Genomic DNA, 17,464 nt, shown 5'->3' with positions numbered 1-17,464 from the left:
AGTACTACTACCTATCTTTATTAACAGGTTTCTGAAGGTTTGTCCTTTCTGCACAGCAGTGTGAAAATGGTTCATGGAAATATCACTTCTGAAAATATAATTTTGAATAAAAGTGGAGCATGGAAAATCATGGGATTTGATTTTTGTACTCAGTCAACAAATCCTTCTGAACAAGAGGTACTGGGACTCCTATTGTTGTCTGCTGTTTATTTTAAATGCAGATTTTTGCCTGAAACAGGCTGCATGAACTACAGATGGCACTAGCTCCTTCATGTAGTGGGCTCATGATTCTCTTTTATGGAGTCAGAGACTGTAGATTCTAGTAGTCCCTTGGAGTAAGCTGATGCAGGAGGGACGGGGAATGCCTTGTACTTTGAAAATGAGTTTGGTTTCATCCTTGTGCCACTACACATTTGTTATAAAACCACTCTACATTTCACATTTTTTTGTTGAAAAGAAATACGGGAGTGAATTAATTGAAGGGAACTAAATACTTCAGGGAATTAGTAACAGGATGTAGAGATTATATCTCTGCAGAACACACAGTGTAAATCCATTGATGGAGTAGAACAGGAGGTCATCTAGCCCTCCTCCCCTTCCCCTGCAGTGTTGCTTTTTAGGGCTGCAGGTCACCAGCCAAGCTTTGCACGAGGATGAACCAATATCAGCACGATGGGCAGGTCTGCTGTCCCACCCCTCAGTGCAGTGTGGATGAAATGGCTTGATACCCTTTCTTCAGATGTAAGTTCAATTTCATAAAGTAAGAAGAGGTGTTTCATGTAACAGTTTATTCCAAGATTTAATTGCTACCTAAATATATAAATAGTTTAAAATTTTCATTACAGTCTGTAATTCTAAATCTCCGTACTTTGGCATAAGGTCTGCCACAGGGAGAGCAAATCTACTTAGCTTTCATAGGCTGACTTTGAGTTTTGCTTCATTCTTTTCCCATTTGGCTCCTGGTAAGTCTGAAGTAATTTGGTAACTGATCACTGCTGATTGAGTTGCTTATTTAAATTTCAATTTAAACATTTCAGTCTGTATATTCTTTCACTGTTTGTTCTTGCAGCTGAAGTTCCCTTGCAAAGAATGGGACCCAAACTTGCCATCCTTGTGTCTTCCAAATCCTGAGTATTTGGCACCTGAATACATTCTTTCAGTGAGCTGCGAGACAGCCAGTGACATGTACTCCTTAGGCGCTGTTATGTATTCAGTTTTTAATAAAGGGAAACCGATTTTTGAGGTCAACAAGCAGGATATTTATAAAAGTTTCAGTAGACAGCTGGATCAGGTATTTGCTATACTTGTAAATGCTTTACATTTTACGATAAGGAATTTTCTTATTCTCTCTGTGTTTAAAAGCAGTTACTATTTAAAGAAGAAATGAATATCTCAAGCTCAACATCCAGTTTAAAATAGTTTAAATTTAAAAGGAAAATACGTTACCTTTTAAAAAAAAATCAGCTTTACAAAATATTAATCATAAAAATAAGCAAACATTCAAAATGCCTGGATTAACTGCAGTACTGATGTTCTGCTTGGCTTCTTTATGGGCCAATGCTAGCATGTTCATGTAGAATACATTTCTGATGTACCAGTCTTCCTGTGCATGGAGCAGACAGATTAGCAGTGTCTGACTCAGTTCTTTGTTGGGAGGTAGGGAGAGCCACTGAGCATAAAAGCTCACCCTAAAGGTCAGAATGTGATCTCTTCCACCAGTAACCAGGAAGTAAAGAGAGTCATGCCACCTTTTCCTGTATTCTTCTCAGCAGCGGTGGGTCAGGGACATGCTCTCTCTCTAGCAGGCGGGGAGGTGGAGAAAAAAATTAATATTTCTTCAGCTGAAGGATGGAAAAGAAGAGAATTAGTTAGATGGATGTACTTTGTAACATGTCACACGTAATGCTGCCTCATGGTATTTGGATCATAATGCAGTGATAGGATGTAATTGTTTAAATGGATTTTGGCGGCTATATGTGATGACTAAATGGCTTTGGCCATTGAAAGTGAGTCTCACAAATCTACACATTTGATAAACTCAAGATTTTTTTTAAAACCAGTACTAATTTGCTTCAGTACTGTAACAAAAAGGGTAGAAGGGACCATACCAGAAGCATTTATTTTCATACTTTCATTTATCAAAATGAAATATTACAAAACTTGCTTTTTATTGTAAGTAAACCAAATGCCCATCCAGAGGACAAAAATATACTCTTGCAAGAATTGTACTGAAGCTAGTTATATGTAGGATTTTCTTTATTTATGGTGCATACCCTTGAATTATTTATGCAGCTAAGTCGTTTAAGCTCCAGCGCTCTTCAGAATATACCGGAGGAAGTTCGTGAACACATAAAGCTACTGTTAAATGTAGCTCCTACAGTCAGACCAGATGCAGATCAAATGACTAAGGTCAGTGTGCAGCAATCACTGTAGTTTCAAGAAATCTGTTAAATAATCATTAATTTTTATAAGTAATTAATATAGCCACTGAGGAGAGGGGAGTTTAGCTGTTATCTCTTCAGTTGAAGGCTATTATCTACAGTGCACCAATTATCGTTTGTTTTGTGATGACTTACCCTTTTTTTTGAAAATGAGCACCTGTTTTCAGTACTTGGTAAACAGAAACCATCCCCTCATAGTCTTGCATAAGGTGCACACTTGCTATTTTTCAGCTGTCTGTAAAAGACTCGCACTAAAATGTTTTAATTCCTTTTATAACATTGACATTTAAAATACTGGGAGGCTCTTAAGGCTGTAAAGTGAAATGGTCAGGAGTCAGGAAGTGTAAGAGTTGCCCTGACCAACTGCTTGTTAAATACGCTTGGGTGTAACTGAAAATATATCTGGAGCATGTCTGTCCCAGTTAGTTATGATGCAGTAAATGAGTCATGGGTTAAGTATTCTTACAACTACAGTTTTAGTTTTTCAACCCCATCATCTGCTTTTTCAACATGATGGCAGGGTTTGGAAATGAGTGCCATGATGGCTACCTTGCTTTCTAAATCTATTCCTGTTTGTAGGATGGCATCGCTCATTATTTTTCCTCATGGCCTCTTGCATAAAAAGGAATTGGGAGGAATTGGCTTTTAGAGGAGTGGGCCCCCATCAACACAAATTCTTCCCTACCACTTGCCCCTCTGCTGTCTGTCTGCTCACTTCCCCCTGCCACTTGTTACACCCACCATGACTGCATCCCCCACCCCTTGCTCCTCCTACTGTACTACCAGATACCACTGCTGCATTCTCCCCACCCCTCCTGTCCCCCCAACTGCTGCTTACTCTACAGTTCTAGCCTTTCTGTAGCAATGGGCAACAGCCAGAAGGGGGGCAGAGACAGTGGGTGAACAGTGGCTATGGTCCAACCCTGACTCAAGATTATTTGCCCCCCCCCCCCCCCCCCCAATCTAAGAAAGTGGGCCTTTTCCACATATTACATATGGGATAAAACCTTGACTTGAATGTGATTAAATATGGTATGTAAAAATTTACTTTTCCTATTGTTAGTTGCAGCCACTTAACTATAAAAGCTTGTTGATGTATAGTGCATTTGAGAAGGTGAATATATAATTGTACATGTGGTATATTTATAATAGCATCGACAGTGGTTTCCCTCCAAGTATCACACTTTTTATATTCTTATTTTAGATACCCTTCTTTGATGATGTTGGTGCAATGACACTACAATATTTTGATTCTTTATTCCAAAGGGATAATCTTCAGAAATCACAGTTTTTTAAAGGGCTGCCAAAGGTTCTGCCAAAACTCCCTAAGGTATGTTTTCTTAAAGGGAGACTGAAATAATGACTGAAGAAGGTCATGTCTGTAGGCACTCTTAATATTCTGAAAGCAAAAATGCTGGAGTCTGTACCAGGTAGTGCCACAAAGGACTGTGTAGAGGGGTCATCAGAACAGAGTAAGAAAGACAGACATGAGGAACTCTGATTTAATGGAAGTATCCTGCAGCTTTCAATATGCCTGGAAAGAGAGAAAGAAATGGCAGCGTTGAGCTCTCATCCTAGCCAAATTTGCCTTAATGCCACTGCTTACCATCCTCTTCCTGTAGTCATTGTTTGGATCAGTCACACTGCTTTACAGACCCTGCAGGCACTGCTTAACAGACTCTGCTACATGATTGCAAAAGTTGTATCCTTCCCATACATTAGGACTAACTGAGCTCTTTGCAGAGCCACTCAATAGTTCTCTGCTCTTTAGCGATTATACGCTGTCATCCCTTGAGGGATTTAGCTCAGCATTATGGCAACACTCACCGACAATCTAGAGAGTGAGTGTGTCTGTCTAAATTTCTTCGATATGGTAAGTCAGGCTCTGACTGGACTAGTCTTCTTCCCTTGTGTGTTGTCATATATTTTATAGTTGTGAAACATAAAGCAAGAAAAACACTTGTTTACTGTTCTTCATATTCAAATTAACTTTATTTTTGAAGTATACAGTATAAAGCTCTAGTGTAGGAAGAGCTCTTATTTAATAGTGTATTTTCTAAAACAGCAACTCTTTTCCCATTGGTTAAATAATGTTGCGACACTTCGGAGTTGAGCAAAGTCTCCAAAAATTTTGCGGAGGGTGGTAGAAGGATACAGGGAAGATCATAGGATATTAGGGTTGGAAGGGACCTCATGAGATCATCTAGTCCAGCACCCTTCTCAAGGCAGGACTCGACCTTAAGTTTTTCCCTGCCTCCTTTGATCACGTTACATTAACTTAAATAGCTTCCACACAGACATCTGGTATGATTATCATTTTGGTAGCTTAGCATATGATTATTCATAATAGGTACTTCTTCAGGATTCTCACAAGCTGATGAAGTAGGTGCAAAAGCTAGAGGAGGAGGTGGTGTCTAAGAATGCATTTTTTTGCGCTTTGCGGAGAAACATACATATTGTATAACAAATTGTAGAATCCTTCAACAGATTAATTTTACACTGATAAAACTTTTTATAGTCTTTAGGAAAATACATTACATGGTTTAAGCCTGGGTGTCAACCATATGGCCCGCGGGTTGGATCCAGACTACGGAGCCGTGTGATCTGGCATCATGTGAAGTCAGTTTGGTATGCAGGCTAGACCCCTTAGTGCACAGGAGGTTCAGTCCAGGGTACATGCTGTAAGCATGCTGTAAGCAATGTCCACCCCAAACTAGCCCTCTGTGTTAGCTCCAGGGCTGTTCCAGATCTGGCTATCCCAAAACTGGCACACAGGGACAGTCTGGCAGGGCAGTATGTGCTCTGTGCTGGTCCTGTCCTGAGCAGTGTGTGACCTGTGCATGCCGTGTACAGCACAATCTGGCCCTGCTCCAGGGCTCATTCTGCATGTGGTGCATGGGGCAGGCACAGGTCAAATACTACGTGGGGTGCCTTGCTGAACCAGTCCTGCATGCTGGCTCCAGTGCACGTGGATGGCCTGGGGGCTGAATCTGGACTAGCCCCGGAGCCAACACACAGGTCTGATCCAGCAAGGCATCTCATCTAGACTGTGTACCACATGCCGAGTCCACTCCAGAGTGGGAACAGCATATGCTGCATGCAGGACTGGATCAGGTTTGCATGTACCTGCACAGGGGACCAGCACAGGCATAGCCTGATATGGCCCATGGACTGGCCCAGCAACCCTCATTCAGCAGGTGGTATATGACTTTATCTGAAATAGTCTTTAGCTAGAATTTACAGTTAATTGGCTTTTTCTTGGTTTTTAAAACAGTTGTCTGAGCTTGAACCTCTAACAGGGAAATACAAACATACTAATGCTTCAAAGAGTAAATTGAAAGTATTTTTCAGATCTGATTACTGTTTGTTTTTCCATCTTTCTATAAACCTTACTTTTTAAATGTAAGAAAGCAACACTTTGAATTAAAATTGGAATCTTACTGCTTTACAATGCAACATAACACATCTTTGTTTTTTTCTCAGCGTGTTATAATCCAGAGAATTTTGCCTTCTTTGACCTCAGAGTTTGTGAATCCTGATATGGTACCCTTTGTTCTGCCTAATGTTCTTCTGATTGCTGAGGAGTGCACCAAAGAAGAGTACATCAAGCTCATTCTGCCTGATCTTGCTCCTGTTTTTAAACAGCAAGAACCAATCCAGGTACATAAATAGAATTCCAGCAGCTTTTTTTAACCAGGGCTTTCCCTGGAAGAAACCCTATCAGTCTGTTTCCTTGTTCTAATCCTCTACAAATTTAGTCATCTTGGCTCTATAGTTATCTAGAGACATCAGTTTTGAGTAAGCCAAGAACAATTTTTTGGAAAATTTGCAGATTGAGGGCACCTACACACAAGCACGGAGGCTGCTTCAACATGCTGGAATTCCAGTTTGTTGGAACAGACTTGATTAATCAAGTCTGCTGGAGCATGGCAATTACCGTGCTCCAGCAGCCTCCTGCATCTTACGTATCAGCATCCCCGTGCTTAAAAATGGTGGTAGGCATGCTTGAAGGGCTCTGAGGGCTCATCAGATGCCCTCAGAGCATGTGTAAGAATGGCCTCGGTTTTCTCTAGTACACTTGCCTTTGACTGTACCAATGCAGGAGCTACTCCAAGTGAACAAACTTAGCACACACTGGCCGCATCTACACAGCAAAGAGGTTGCAAGTGGCTGTGGAGGACAGGCACTAGATGGGAACAAATGGTTGTGGGGCAAGGAGTGGGGTTCACGCTGCCAGCATCCTCTGCTGCTGCTTTCCCCACCACAGCAATGGAGGAGGATAAATTTAAGATGAGCCTCCAGTAATTAAATTAGACTCTATGCATGGAAAATTATAACAAATTTATACTTTTCTATACATAGAATCTACTTATTGGGGGGATCAAAGTTGTGTTGGATTTGAGTAAACACTGTAACTTCTCCTGTAGATAGTGGAGGTTGCTCATATGCATCTAAGAGGAAGAATTTTACTCAAGGTTTCTTGAAAACCAGGTATTTTGTATAATAGTATGTAAATAAGTGATTTATTTATTTATTTTTGGTGTACGGAGTGTAACCAAAGACTGTTTTGTAATTGGGAGTCAGAGTCTTCTAACCTTGATTTTTATTTTTTTCCCCCCCTCCCCAATCCCCCAAATCATTCTAGAATACGTTTGATTTGTTTAATTTTTGTTTCCTGTTTTAAAAATGTAATAGCATACCCAGGTGTATTTTTTGTCTTCCATGCCTTCAGGCTAGCAACATGGTGAGTGTTACAAGAAAACTAATAATGTTTTTAAAATATTTATAATAAACTTCAAACGGGAAGTGTGATGTTGCCAGAAGTAAAACCTGTAATATCTGAAGTGTTTTTTCCCCTATAGATTTTATTGATTTTCCTGCAAAAAATGGACTTGCTACTAACCAAAACTCCACCAGATGAAATAAAGAACAGTGTTCTACCAATGGTTTATAGAGCCTTAGAAGCACCTTCAATTCAGATTCAGGTGCAGTAAATGCTGTATCTCTTTAATGTTGTTTAAAATGTTAGTTCCTCTTTTGCTTTTGAAGGAACCTTTCAATTTCTGTCACTAAATTTTTACTTTTAGAAGAGGACCTTAATGCCTGTTCAATATCTCTTAAAGCATATGGATTAACACCACTGCATGTTGTGGGAATCTTTTTCCTGTTTACAAGAAAAAAATCACTTAGGCATCTGTGTTTTATTAACAAGGCATCTGTGTTTTATTAACAAGACATAATTTTCTGCCAAATGAACATCGCTAGTGTTAGAGTGATTGTTGCCAGTTTAGGCTGGTTGCCTAAATAAGTATTTACTCTCTATTCATACCTTATTATTCTTCTGATTTAGCCCATTGGAATTTACCCTTATGCTCAGGCATACAATTATGCACATATCTCTCTAGGGAGAACTGGATACACAAACCACTGGAAAATTGCAAAGCTAATGATCCCAGCCTAGAAATCCTTAGAAAGCCTATGAGTCTAGAAATCATGAGGGAAAGTAATGGATAATTTGGCTGATGAGAAGTTTCTCATAGCTAGCATATGGTTAACCAGGTTTTACTTGTCTCAGTGATATTATTTTTATATAATTCGTAGAAATTACACAAATTAGATTTTTCTTAAATGATTAAATGTGTAATGCTTGTTTGACAGTTTAGATTTTGGTACTTGTTTTTGCTTCTTCACAGAGTTGTTGATGTGCGTTTGTTTGGTATGTTATAGTAAAATATATTTTTAAATACTTTCATCACAAGTAACTTTTCAAAGAAACTTTTTCACAAAGCAATCTTTCATGAAATGCAAGATGTTCTTGTTATCCAAATATTTTGTAGTAACTACACTAATCTACCCTATTGTTTTTCAAAAACATCCTCAAATTTTATCCTAACTAGTTTTAAATTGGAAGTTAGAAATCAGCGTTAGACTACCTTAATTAATTTCCCTAAAGGGGTGAAATTGAGATACATTAACTGATTGTTTAGAGTATATTTTACTAGTTTTGAATTGAAATGGATGTTTAAAAACTAATATGGTATATGTTTCTTTACAGGAGCTTTGCTTAAACATAATTCCCACATTTGCTAACCTAATAGACTATCCATCAATGAAAAATGCATTAATACCAAGAATTAAAAATGCATGCTTACAAACTTCTTCTCTTGCCGTAAGTAAACTAGTGTTTCTGATCTGTACTTTTCATACCCCGAAATACTGAAAATTGTGTTTAAAAATCAGTTTGGCTTTTCTATTTTATTTTACCATTATTAATATGCCCTGAATCCTATGAGGGCAGTTAGTTGCTGTATTACAATAATCCAGGCTTTTCTTCGTTGTTTTTTGGTCAGAAACCAGTAAACAACCCCTTCCTTTGTTTCAATGATGCAAACAGTTATTAAAAAAAAAACCTGGATTATGTATTTTATGAAATTTCTAATAGCTAAAGAGCTGTTTGGTGCTCTTTAATACAAATTGTACAGACTTATTTCGGAGTAGGTTGTATTTCAGATTGTGGTTCTGTAGCTTTTTCAGTGCTTTTGTGGTTGTGTAGCTTTTAGCCTTTTTTCCATTACAAAGTGGAAACAGTTGGAATGACTGAGTATTCTTATGTTTAAAATTCAGTCTATTTAAAGTACCATTTTAAGACAACCCTGAATTTAAGGTGGTCCCCCCATAATTAGATTCTGTACATGGAAAATTGTATAAATTTGTTGTAATTTTCCATGTATTCGAATCTAATTACTGGGGGGGGGGGGGGGGGTCATCTTTAATTCATCCCCCTACTGCTGTGGAGGAGCAGGCAGTTGGGGGAGGTGGTATGGGGATGTCAGTTTTCCCCCTGCTTGTGCCTGCCCCCTGCTGCCTCTGCTCCCCCCCTCTTCATTTTCCCCCCACACTTCTGCTTCATGCTGGCAGGTTCCATTCACGCTGAAGCCTAGGGCTCTGAGCATGGCCCTAACCCCACACCCATAGCACACCTGCAAGTTATGCACTGCTGCTACAAGGCAGAGCTGGGCTGTAGCATGGACAGAGCCTGCTGTTTCAGAGCAAGGATAAGAGGGGGAGGGAGATAGGTGGGCAGGAGTGCAGAGGCAGCAGGGTTGTGGGGGTAAGGAAGGCAGGGTGCAGAGGCAGTAGCACAGGATGGGGCAGGCAGCAGCTGCTTGCCCCCTTCTCCCTTCCCCTGCCCCTACTATCCTCATACTCAATTCTAAGATGACAGGCTTTGCCCCCCCTCCCCTCCCCATGTTAAATGGAGGAGGTGGGGCATCTTGTCTTATAATTGAGTAAATGCAGTAATATGGCATTTCAGTTCAGTGGGTTTCATGCATAGTTCCAAGTTACATTAAGTATAGTTTCTCTCTAAGGAAAAACACAAGATACAAGCTGTGACTAGAGGAAGGAGCCATGCATTGTTTCTCCTGTTCCTTCCTTGGGGCTTTTGTCTCTTGAAAATGGTAACTTGGTAGCAGTCTTCAAAATTGGAAAGGTGCTACGTAATAGTCTAGAGCAAAAATGTATTTGGATCACAACAAAAGTAGTATCACTGTGGAACAGCAAGTTTTATTTTCTCTAGTGTAAACTAATCGGTTAAATTCTTTAAGCATTTTCTGTTGAGATTCTACCAAATAGTTCAGATTTGATTACCTTTCAATAGGTCTCATTCCACTCTTAGGTAAGATTTTTTTTGTCAAGCAGGGGGAAGAAAGCACATTTATCTTTTTTCTTTTTCTTTTCTTTTTCACTCTCCTCCCCCGCCCGTTGGAAATTTGCCATTAGACATTTTTTTTACAAGGTGCTCTGATGTTTTAGCATTGTAGAAATGCTATCTTGAAACATTATGTTTAAACATATTGTATTAAAGGACCAAAAATCTCTTATTGGATAGAACTTGATAATTTTGTAAAAATGTAACGTCACGGATTCACAGAGTTGGAAGGGACCTCAAGAATCATGCAAATCTAATTTTCTATAGAATTTAACGAGTTATATGTATTCTTTTTAAAAGACGAAATATTTTATGTAGTGCTGAAATCGTATTCCTCTTATGATGCAGGAAATTTGTACGTGGAACAAGATGGAGTTTTACACAAGCCTTTGTCCCATCTGCTATTTAGCTCTGCTGTGTGTGCTTCTCTTCCAGAGACCTGCAGAAGGTTTCTGTGCTTCTGAAAGCATGTCTGAGTCTCTCCCAACCATGCAATTGGTCCAATAAAAAAAAATCACCCACAAAAAATCCTTACATCTGTTAAATATATTGTATATATTGTATATGCTTCTAGGAAAAAACCCAACTTGGACACATTGCCTAACTCTTGTTTCATATGCAATAGGTCCGTGTAAACTCACTAGTGTGCTTAGGAAAGATTTTGGAGTACTTGGATAAGTGGTTTGTTCTTGATGACATTCTGCCTTTCCTACAACAAATTCCATCCAAGGAACCTGCAGTACTAATGGGAATTTTAGGTAATAAATAGTTTTTACTTTAATCTTCTTTTAGTGTTTTGATGTAGCAATCTTACATATACTTTGATAAGTCTGTGTTTCATAGTTGAAAATTTGTGCAGCAGCCTATTAGAGGTACTTAATTGGGCTGTACAAAGCTTTGGATGCTGATTCATTTCAGAGGAGATTTGGCCTGATTTGGCGGCTGAATCTCCGAATCAAATCAGGAGACCAATAAAAAGGTCCAAATCGATTTGGAGAGATTTGGAGATTCAGGTACTCCCCGCTTGCCATTGCAGGGAGCTGGACCCTGACTCCCTGCCAGTAAGTAGGTGGCAGCGGGGAGAGGGGCTGAAGGAGGGGGAAGGGAACCATGGGGGGATCCCCACCAGGCCCTATCCCTTGCCTGCTCCCCTAGCCCCCCTGAGCACCCCCTGACCCTCTCCTGCTCTCCCAGCCCTGTCAATGGCTGCCCCACCCAGCCCCAGCATCCTAGTGCTTTAAAAAAAACCCTAGTCACTGTCTGCTGCAGCAGCCATCATGACCTCTGGGGGCTCGTGGCAGAGGTCTCCCCACGTAGTGTGAGGCAGTGAGGATCACCCCCCCGCCTGGCAGGAACCAGTGAGTGCGGGTCTTTTTTTTAAAGATCCGGGACTCTGGGGCTGGGTGGGGCAGCCATTGATGGGGCTGGGAGAGTGGGTGGGGAATGGGGCCTATTTGATTCGGAGATTCGGCCGATTCAGCAGCAGCCAAACCTCTGAATCGGATTCAGCCAAATCAGTTCAGGACAGTGATTTGAATCGCCAAATCAAATCACTGTCCCCTGAATCAGCCGAATCCAAAGCGAATACTAGCTGCTTTGCACAAGTCTAGAACCTAATTTCTTAGGCATGTCCTTTTTTATTACAAAATCCATTCCTGATACTGCTTGTAGTCCGTCACAAACATCTTCCACAGCAGCTGGTCTGTGTAACTTCTGTGGATCCTCCAGGTATTGAAGTGATGTGAATTTGCTTGAGAACAGCTGTGTACATTGCTTTTGGGCACATTCAAATAGCCTTGACCTGTGTTTCTCCGTATAAGCAAAAAGAGGGCAAGAGCTGTGTCTGGAAGCGGGAAGGCATGTAGAATGAAGCTCTAGCTGTGGGCTGGGTGGCATAAAATTTTACCCTAATTGGTAGCATTAGTTAAAGTTGTCTCCTGTCCACGAAAGAATTGTGGTTTTATCCTACCTGATCCTTAACTATATGGTGCCCAAACTGCTCAGGTACAAGAATCCTAACATGGGGGTCATGTTTATGTTCATCCTGCCATCTCTTTCTTCCCCATTTACCCCCATATGTCCTAAGCTGAATCTTTGCTGGCTGATTGATAGGCCTTTTTTTTATGACAGCCATAAAAAAAGCATATTCCAGAGATTTTCTTCTGTTTGATCTTTACAGTTACAGTTCATGCATTTTCAGCAAATGGGCGATTTAAACAAGCAAGTATTCTGCTATGTGAAATGTATGCCCTTTTAACATGGTACAGTATAACCTTATGAATCTGGCATTCTCAGGACCGAGCAACTGCCAGAAATGTGAAAATTCTGGATTTTTGAAACCAGAGTGGTGGCCAGTGGGGTGGGGGTAGCGGCAGCTGGTTCCAGAGCAGCAGTCGTACACGGAACAGTGACACAGGGTGGTGGATGGCGGCAGCAGCTGACGCATGCAAGCTTCCCCCTCTGCTGCTCTGGAACTGGCTGCTGCTACTCCCCAAAGGAATGTAGTTTTATAAAGTGCTGGATTTTCAATAATTCCGGATTGGTAGGGTTGTACTGTATAAGCTTACTAGGCTTAAAATTAGATCCATCATCCATGTTTGTATCCATTTTTTCAATAGGTTTTTTTATTTCAAGAGAAAGGACCACTAGATTGTCTTGTCTCACTTTGTATTTAACACAGACCTAACTTTCCTAAAAGAGTTACTGTAGAATGCAGAGAGAGAGTGAGTGGCAAATTTACGGAGAAATACCAGGGGTAGCATCCATACTCAAAATACAGTGTTGCTTCTGTTCCATAGCCATAGTATATAGCCTTAAGTCACTGACTTCTTGCTGCTGCTGTTCTGTATGTTATAAAAGAGGCTTCTTTTTGTAGCCAGATTACATTGGAGTTTTCTGTTTTTACAGAATCATAAAAAAAAAATCAGGCTGGAAGGGACCTCAGGAGGTCAACAAGTCCACACCTCTGCTTAAGGCGAGATCACCTCTGTTTAACCCATCCCAGACAAGTGTTTTTCCAACTGCTCTTAAAAATGTCCAAGGATGGTGATTCCACAAACTCTCTAGTAGCCTATCCAATGCTTAACTACCCTTATAGCTAGAAGTTTTTCCTAATACACAACCTAAATTTTTCTTGCTGCAGTCTTAAGACTGTTGCTTTTTATCCTGTCCTCTCAGCCAGAGAGAAAAGTGTGTCATATTCCTCTGTATAACCATCCTTTAGATAGTTGAAGGTTGTTATCAAATCCCACCTCAGCCTTCTCTTCTCCAAACTTAATCCTAAATAAGGGATGGAAGGTACCTAGTTCTTTCAACCTTTCCTTGTAAGTTTGATGTTTTCCAGAGCGCTAATCATTTTTGTTGCTCTCACCTGTATTCTTTCCAATCTGTCCTTGTGTGTCTTGAAGTATGGTGGCCAAAGCTTGACAGTTCTCCAGATGAAGCTTCACGAGTGCCACAGAGAAGAAGAATCTCTTCCCTTTATTTTCAAGTGATACTCCTATTGATCTTCCTCTTCTTTCTGACATACTTCTGGAATGTTTTTAGTTGCCTTTTTCATCCCTTGCTAGTTGCGTCTCAGTTTGTGCCTTGGCCTTCTCAATTTTATCCTTGCTTGCCCATCCAATACTTTTATACTACTCCCACATAATATGGTCAAGTTTCCACATTGTGTAGGATTCCTTTTTGAGTTTCAGCTCGTTGAAGAGTTTGCTATTTAGCTAAGTTGGACTTCCTGTTCTTACTTCACGTCAGGATAGCTTGCTCTTATGCCCATAATATGGCCCACTGGACTTCTTTTCCGCTTAGACTTGCCTCCCAGGGGATCCTGCCTACCATTTCCCTGAGTTTAGATTTGCTTTTCTGAAGTTCAGTGTTGAATACTTGTCATTTCATGGTTGTTACCCAAGTTGTCTTCCACTTTTCTTCCTCTATGTGAACAGCAAATCAAGACAGCTTCTCTAACACCAGTATGAAAAAGTTATCCCCAACTTACTCCACAAGCTTGGCCTCCCTGTGCTGTGCTGTTACCCTTGCAGTTTGGCCTGCCTGTGCCCTGCTGTTACCCTTTTATGGAAATTGAAGTCCACCATGAAAATCGGGTCCTCTGTGACTTGATAAAAATACCTTCTATTCTATAGCAGATGCCCACCATGACATCAGCCTTGCTGTTCGCCCCTCTTATCTAGACCATAGTTTTTCAACAGGCCTATCTCTCACTTCATACTGCATTTCACAATAAGTGTAACTTTTCTATAGAAAGCAATCCCATCTCCCTTTTTTCCTTGCCAGCCTTTCATGAACAAATTTATACTCCATGACAGTACTCCTTCCTTTCAAACTATCTCACCATGTCTTCATTATCCCAATTACATCATACTTCCATGATTGTACTAAAAGAATTCTATTGTAAATTCAACCAAGTTCTATCACCTGTCTCCTAAGAAGGTAAGACTGTTCTTCTCGGCGATTTCAGTGCTAGAGGGGTCAGGGACCCTGATCTATGGAAAGAAAAGCTCATAAAGGAAGGGTGGAGAAAGTAAATTCATGTGGCATTCTTCTGAGTAAGCGTTCAGAACGTGATCTCATCATCATAAACATCTTATTATTCCAAAGCAACGATGGAAAACATCATGGATGCGCCCCCACTCAAAACACTGTCACCTGATTGATTGCATCATAGTTTGTGCATGGGACTGCCATGTCCATACCAGAGCTACGATCACTGCAGATGGCTGTGGGAAGGATCATTGTTTGATATGTCCCATCAAATCTATTTGTGTAGCTCTAAAATGACACGGAAGCAACCAAGGGAGAGGTTCAATATCATGGTCTTGAAAGACCCTGTTAAAAGTGATCCTCTGCAGCAATGCCTTGGTGAAAAACTCTCCCACCTCCCTGGTCATCTTGACACTGAGGAACACAGAGCTCTTTACATGGCCTTCACTGACCTAAGGCCTTTGATTCAATCAACAGAGAGCCCCTGTGGAAGATCCTGATTTTGAGTGCCCACCACAATTTATCATTATCAAACTCTTTCATGATGATATGACAGCAGCCATCCTAAGCAATGACTCAGAAACAGACCTTTTCACTATTAGAACTAGAGTCATGCAAGGATATGTGATTGCACCAACATACTTTTCCATCTATATCACAGCTATTCCACATCTCATCACTAGTAAACTTCCATCTGGAATTAGCATCCCAGTATTTCATGAAAATCCAAATCTAAGATAACTAACACTTCCATTACTAAATTTCAGTACACTTACAATTGTCATGTGTGCCAACTTAGTTTAAGAATTCCAGGTCACTCTTGATCACTTTTGTGAAACGTATGAAATGCTTGGACTCCCTGTCAACTTCACAAAAACCAAGATACTTAATCAACCCACCCCAAACTAGCCAACTGCTCCTCTACATATTATAATTAGAAGGTAATCATTTGAAAATGTTGAATATTTCCCCTACTTGGGTAACCACCTTTCCCAAAAAGGAAATATGAATGACAGTATTCAACACTGGATAAAATCTGCCAGTTCTGCCTTTGGACATGTCCAAAAATATGTGTTCAATGAAGATGATATCAAGATTCAGAAAAACTTCTTGTCTACCAGGCTGTTGTCCCTACCCTGTTGTATCAGTGTGAATCTTGGATGACATAGCAGAAACAGTTGAAAGCTTTGGAATATTACCATCAGTGATATCTTCAAAAAGTCCTCTATATTAACTGGAAGAACAGAAGAATAAACACCAGCATTCTGGCTCAAGCAAACACCACCAGCATTGAAGCTATGTTTATACGACACCCTGTTGCTCAGGACGTCGTATAAGGATGCCTGACAACTGATCCCAAAACGAGTCCTGTACTTCCAACTTATTGATGGACACTGCTTTAGCTGTGGGCAAAAGAAGAGATTCAAAGACTTCTTGAAGGCCAGCCTGAAGATATGAAATATTAATATCAACCCCTGGGAGACTGAAGTACTGAATTGTCCCCAGTGCCGCCGTGATGTATCACAAGGCATTGATAGCTTTGAACAAATTCAACTGACTATGGAGGTAGATAAGAGAGGCAAAAGGAAAGAGCGGTGGCCTGACATCACAAACACTTCTTCCTCCCAAAACTATTTGTGACATCTGCAGTCAAACATGAGAATCTTTGATTGGGCTCTTCAGTCATCTGCAGGCTCACTGATGACTTCCCTGTTTTACTGGAAGACTGTCAACCTCATATCAAGGGGCTGCCCACAAGGAGGAATTCTAATAATTTTGGATTATTCCCCATACTACTTGCATTAGTATATAAACATCTAGGGTAATTAGCCCATGGCAGTAATTTGTCTCTAAGAATAGTTTTAAGGTTCCCTATTGCCCCCTTTTTCTAGATTTTATTTATTTATTTTTTATCTAGGCTACCTAGCTTTTTACTTACTTCCTTTTTTTGTCTCTGCCCTGTTGAACCTAATTTAAAGTCATCCTTACTAGGTTAGCAAACTTAAATGCAAAGACAACCTTCCCCTCTTGATCAGGCAGACCCCATGTCTTCCTAGTAGAAGATGGTCAAAGGAACAAGAGTTCTGCTGCTGATATTTTTGGTGTTATGATTTCTAAGCTGTTTTAGGTTCATTTGTACACTAAACAATATCTTCCATAGGTGGATCTTTCCCTGGCAACCTGCCTTTTGAATCCTGTGTTTTGGCTAATTTTTAGTATGCATAGTAAGTGTATTTTTCTTAGAGCTCATTCACAATATTTACTGAACTTCATCTCTCTCAATGATGTGTGTCAGGTATTTACAAATGCACGTTTACCCACAAGAAGTTGGGAATTACCAAAGAACAACTTGCAGGAAAAGTATTACCCCATCTGATTCCTCTGAGTATTGAGAACAATCTAAATCTCAATCAGGTAAGAACACAGTTTTAATTTTGGCATGCTTTTACCTAATTAGGTGATCTAGAAGTAAAGGTAAAATATTCTGTCACAGAAGATTTTTTTTTAATCAGTACATTTTGATACAAATGTACAATAGTAATGTCAGAATGGTTAGGCTTAAATAGCAGTGCTTCTTCAGTGGATCTGGTAAGTAGAGGTGCACCGATACATAGGTCCAATACCAGATCAGTACCAATATAAGCAAAACTGGCTGTATTGGATATCGGCCTGATGGGGCCAATAATTTAGCTGATAAATGCTCGTGCCGTGCGCAGCCACAGCGCAGCACTCAGGCTGCAAGGAGCACAGCTGGCACTGTGGAGAGCTGTTTCCAGTTGGTAAGTCTGGTGTGGTGGGAGGGGAGGGGAGGGGG

General features: G+C 40.4%; 1 protein-coding gene across 5 annotated transcripts in view; it reads left to right on the top strand.

The window, feature by feature from the left end:
* Positions 1-17,464, top strand: part of SCYL2 (SCY1 like pseudokinase 2) — a 47,022-nt gene that overhangs the window by 21,856 nt on the left and 7,702 nt on the right. For all 5 annotated transcript variants that reach the window (XM_014519953.2, XM_025204191.1, XM_025204193.1 and 2 more), the window contains exons 4-12: positions 28-177; positions 1,070-1,291; positions 2,293-2,409; positions 3,646-3,771; positions 5,925-6,101; positions 7,304-7,426; positions 8,497-8,610; positions 10,778-10,910; positions 16,946-17,064. In XM_014519953.2, the coding sequence (XP_014375439.1) occupies positions 28-177; positions 1,070-1,291; positions 2,293-2,409; positions 3,646-3,771; positions 5,925-6,101; positions 7,304-7,426; positions 8,497-8,610; positions 10,778-10,910; positions 16,946-17,064 (1,281 nt within the window). The remainder of the gene's footprint in view (positions 1-27; positions 178-1,069; positions 1,292-2,292; positions 2,410-3,645; positions 3,772-5,924; positions 6,102-7,303; positions 7,427-8,496; positions 8,611-10,777; positions 10,911-16,945; positions 17,065-17,464) is intronic.

The sequence above is a fragment of the Alligator sinensis genome, unplaced genomic scaffold, assembly GCF_000455745.1.
Source record: "Alligator sinensis unplaced genomic scaffold, ASM45574v1 scaffold154_1, whole genome shotgun sequence".
Taxonomy (NCBI): domain Eukaryota; kingdom Metazoa; phylum Chordata; order Crocodylia; family Alligatoridae; genus Alligator; species Alligator sinensis.
The sequence above is the reverse complement of the archived record's forward strand: the minus strand, read 5'-3'. Positions and strand labels throughout refer to the sequence as shown.